At 37.6% G+C, this 5,147-nt stretch overlaps 1 protein-coding gene across 1 annotated transcript; it reads left to right on the plus strand.

The window, feature by feature from the left end:
- The first annotated feature begins 485 nt into the window (after window positions 1-485).
- Window positions 486-4,867, plus strand: LOC149810583 (uncharacterized). Its single transcript, XM_089994186.1, has 8 exons — window positions 486-727; window positions 993-1,080; window positions 1,356-1,441; window positions 2,046-2,124; window positions 2,207-2,266; window positions 4,070-4,191; window positions 4,330-4,401; window positions 4,496-4,867. Exons 1-8 carry the CDS (start codon window positions 486-488, stop codon window positions 4,596-4,598), a joined length of 852 nt encoding a protein of 283 aa, XP_089850312.1. The 3' UTR covers window positions 4,599-4,867.
- The last annotated feature ends 280 nt before the right edge of the window (window positions 4,868-5,147 follow it).

Here is a 5,147-nt window from a genome sequence, read left to right on the forward strand (position 1 = left end):
CCCAAAAAAAATTTTGCAATTATAAACTTCAGGAACACTCGAAATACATTTAGCCTGGATGTTAACGGGTTGGATGTAACCTGATATCCAACCCACTTAGTCAAATTTAATAGCCAAATCGGGATTCGATTAAACATCATATCCGGATTTGGTATTAATTTTTACATTAAAATCCAAATCGAACTAAGATCTGAATCTGATTGAGTGTAAATATCAAGTTTTAGACTACTTGAATCTGGATTTGGTTTTATCTTTTTTCATCCGGACTTTGAATCCAATTAAGTCAGATCCGATTAAGTCGGATTCGGTAATGCCTAGATCCGACCCGTTGACATCCCTAAGTAATAAATACATTCAAATAAAACGGGTGGTGAAATGTAATAAGAAAAAAGGTTTGGAGGCCTACATGGATAGCTGATAAGATAGGAGGGTTTTTTTGCAACGCTAAACACAGCATTCACTCATGGAGTGGTAGAGAGAGAGAGATGCAATCTGCCTTCGCTCCTCCGTCCATATCGTTCGCTTCCCGCCTTCACCGACCGTCTTCCCCATCGGAATTATGGGTCTCTCCGACCAGAATCCGGGCGACTATATCGCTGGAAAACGGCGACCAAGGAGAGGTAAAAGGCTCGGGAACGACAGCAAGAGGAAGGCGTCTTCTCAAAGTGAGGGAGGAGAAGAGGAAAAGGGAGTACGATCGAATCCACAACTACCCAACTTGGGCCAAGTAATCTCTCAACCAGAAAAACCCTTCCATTCAATAGGCTTCTTCTTCTTCTTCTTCTTCTTCTTCTTCTTCTTCTTCTCTCTCTCTCTCTCTACCTCCTTGGGGAGCTTGGATGCATCCACCTATCCTGAAAGTGGGTTAAATTGATGAAATGTCCCAACTTCTCCCACTTTTCTGGATAAATGGGCTCATACGAACCCCTTAAAAATTTCGTCTTTTTTCTCGAAATTGGATTTTTTTAGTAAAGGAGAGATTTATGAAATAGGATTCTTGAAGACGCCTGCAAGCATGATGTGGAACTTCGGGTGGTCCTTGGCGATAGCATTGGGAATCCTGATTTAATGAGGAAAAGGGTGAGTAATTTCCTTCTTATTTTCTTTTTGGTCGGTGTTTGGAAACGTGGTGTTGGGAAGCCAGAAATTGTTGCACTGCGGGGCATCTTTTTTTTATGGAGATGTTGCAATCTGTAAGTGCAGAGGATGTTGGTCTTTGGGCAGGAGTTGCAACTCCTAGGGATGGGAATCCTACCATACCCAAATGCTGGAATTCGGAGTTGCAACGCTAGCTGTTTCAGCTCAACGTATGTATTATGTGAAACAAAGGTGTTGTTGTGGATGTAACGGAGCAGGTTGAGGAAAGGGCTCGGAAGAAAGGAAGAGATTTTCGCAATGCGAAAACAGGCTCTGTTCTGGCTTTCAAAGTGAGCTTTAGAGAGTAAGATAAAAACTTCTGTCTTAAATTTTCTTTATCTTGTTACAAAATTGCGATTTATATGAAACTTTTCTTAAAGTTTTTGTGTGATCTTGACGCGATAGTCTAGATTTTATTGGTGGACCATTTGAAAGTAACCTTTACAGAAAAGTGAAACAAAATGTGTTCTTATGACTAGCAAATATGCGCCAAACAGAGTGATTACAATGGTGTTGATGAATTATATGCTTGCACGTTTTGTTATGACTTATGAGTTGAATCATGGAGAAGGTGGACGCTAGTAAAACATGCATAGGAGACACATGCACACACACCTCACCAGTTGTTAAAAGAAAATACAAAAAGTGATACAAAAGATATGAAAGAATGATTTTGCTAATATATTTTTTGCACGAGTGTTAAACCAAAGGTTAAAAAGTTTTTAAAACATAGAAAAATTAGGATTGATAATAGATGCTTAGCTAAATCACAAAACAAAGATAAACAAAAAAATATCATGAGATCTCTACAATAATATCATCATTTAATTTTCCCTTTTTACTTATTTTTCCACTATATCAGCGAGAGAGTGGTTTGGCTCACTTAACTTACATGTGGCTACTCGCAGCTTCAACCCTACTAATTCATATATATGGTTTGAACTATATGGTGCTCCTTCAGATCGAGATGTTGACCTCATTGGTAGTGTAAGTATTTACTTGTTATTCCAAATTTCTTTGAAGCTACTCAATATCAGATTTATCTTTAACGATGGACGGTTGCTTGCAGGTTATCCAATCATGGTATGTGATGGGACGTTTAGGAGCTTTCAATTCTTCAAATTTACAGGTTTAATCATTACTTTTGTTAAACGTTTACATATCACTTATGTTGTATGTGTTGACTTTGAGAGCAAACATATATTTCTATTGCGAACTTTATGATTGTCTATCATTTCAACAAAGAAAGTATAAAGAGAGGAATTTCCTTACTTTTATTTAGGTAATCACTTAGGGGTACCTGGAATAACTTTTTTATTCCATCTGGGATCATTCTGCATAATTAGTTTCTGTTATCGTTGGTCTATTTTGATAAAACTCCTGTGGTTTCTTTTATTGCTCCCCTGTGTGAAACATGTAGGTACTCAAAAGTCAAAAGTGCAGAATTCAAGAAACTGAGGGTAATAAGAACAAATTGCTGCATGCTTTAGTTCTTTGCATGGTTTGTTGAAGCTTATGGTTTTACTTTCAAGTCAATGGCTTCTCTTTGTACAAACTCTCTCTCCTTCTGAATGTTCTCTAGTGTGTGCATCCGCCTCAAGCACTGCTAGATTAACAGGTTGGCTTTGGATGGTGTAATGGATAAGAAAACCTATTGCAGTCTTACACAAGGAACTGCAACAGAGTAGTGGTATTGCAAACATATCTATGAAGATGCCAACAATATATGGCCTTTGGATGCCTCTAGGCAGATAACAGCCAAAGAATTATGAAGTTCAACATTAGCATTTTAATTCATTCAGTCAAATCAATCTAACACTTCAAACTTTCAGGACAAAGTTGTGTATTCTTGAAGATTCAAAATTTTCCATGTATCAGGGACACATCTTTGAACCACTGCTATTTTTCTACATTTCAACACTTTTTGTGTCGTCATAGATTTGTAGTGGTTGAAATTGGAATAAGCTCATAGGCATTTCATACTTGGATAATTTGGGAGTCATATCTTTGTTAAATTATGTATATATAAATATACATATACATATACATATACTTATATATATACATTCGTATATATATATATATATATGTATATATACATAATATATCTCTTTTTCTTTTTCTGTACAAACCAAAAACCCGATAGGGGTGTTTTGGTAAATCCACATGTATTTTTTCTTTTTTGCTTTTTTTCTTTTTTCTTTCTTTTTCTTCTTTTTATTTTTCCAGTTTTACTTTTAAAGGACCATAAGGGGCCCCACCTATCTAGTCGTTGGGGCCCCAATAGTCATATTTATGACCGTTGGGGCTCCCAACGACTAGAAGGGAGCCCCCTTTATGGTCCTCCTTTGGCTCTCCTCCTCTATATATAGAGGAGGCTCCCCCTTGTAAATGTATTGGGTTTTCACCCTTCTTTTCCTTTCTTCAATAATATCCAACTTATGACTTTAAGTCATTTTCTACTTTTGAGAGTTTTGTGTGTGCACTTTTGGTGTTTGTGCTCTTGGCTCTAGTGGTCACTCTTAAAGAGTGCTTTTTGCTCTATTGGTGCTTCCGCCTCTTTTCATTACAATCTTTGGTCTACATTAAAGAGCAAACAGGGCTTTCTTTGATGAGATAGTGAATTTGTCACCCCCACCTCCTTTTTTCAGACCAAGCAATTTCTTTTTAAAGAATTTGATATATTTGCAGAAAGATCTTCCTAAGTTACTGAATTTGCAGTAACATCTCAAGCATATCCTCTCTGGAAGGATCTAGAAACAGAAAAAATTTGCCAAGGCTTGTTATGTTGGTGACTTATTGGTTGCCTTTTTGCCTGCTCAATCAGTCTGGCTTGGGACTTCGTTTTGTTCTTTTGTATCTTCAACAATGTTTTTTTTTTGCAAATTTGTGATCAAATTCATGCTTCTAATAGCTGTCTTCTCATCTCCAGTTAGCGAATTCATCGATGGACTATGATCCAATCTACTATGAGGATAAAGGAGCTACTGCAATGCCATCATCATTACATGATATCAGTGTTGTTGAATTTCAAGATAACTGGGGTCGAGTTTGGTAAAATTTTCCTTCTTTTTGTGTGTAGGATACTGATGCTACAGAGTACAGATTAGTTTGCATTCTATAATGCATACTTGCTTTTGCACATTAAGGGCTTCAGCTCATTCGTGCATTAGTGTTAACTTTTACTTACAGGGTTGATCTTGGAACATCCGACTACTTTGCAGTTGATGTTCTGCTCAATTGCTTAACTGTGTTGAGCTCAGAGTAGGAACTTCCTTGCCCATTATCAATTATGCTTTTTAAGCTATCAAAGTCCTTTTTTCTCTCTCATTTCATTTTTTTGTGACTGTTTTTACAGGTATCAAGGAATCCAACAAGTGGTTTTTGGTGGCCGACGAATAGGTGATTGGGAGGAAGGCATGACAGATTCTGAATACGGGTACAAGTATTTCAAGATTTGAGGACCTATTGTTGGTTGGTGTAAACGAGTAACTGTCACTAGGAGAAAGCCAATTTGATGGGTCACACTTCCTCTGTGTCAACTTCGATACATGCCACTGTGTAGGACTTTGTTTGGAACGTTTAGATCCTGACAACAGTTCGCAGTAGAGGAAGAGAAGGGCATTCAGGGGCCGGCCAGTGTTGTTTACATGGTGGTCGTTTCAGAGATTGTATGTGATGTTTTAGTTTACATATGTAAGTGTCTGGAAAATTTTAGCAGTGTATAAAATGCGTGCCTTTGATAAATGGATCGTCTATCAAACCAATATTCTTTTTCCAAGAAGAAAGCAAATTCTCTGTTAAACGTTTTTTTTCCTTTTTCCATGGGCCCATGCGTCAAACCAAAATTCTATTCTACATGCGTCACCGACTTTCCATCACTCCAAGAAAATTTAGGCTCTCTTAGGAGCAGTCAATGGGGCACAGGGAGACCATGGGAAGGTTGATTCTAGAGCTATGTTCAGTAGAAGGCACTTGGAGGAGGAAAGCAAATCATAATGTGTGACCAA

This window comes from Nuphar pumila, unplaced genomic scaffold (genome assembly GCF_984573655.1).
Source record: "Nuphar pumila unplaced genomic scaffold, dmNupPumi1.hap1.1 HAP1_SCAFFOLD_279, whole genome shotgun sequence".
Lineage (NCBI taxonomy): Eukaryota > Viridiplantae > Streptophyta > Magnoliopsida > Nymphaeales > Nymphaeaceae > Nuphar > Nuphar pumila.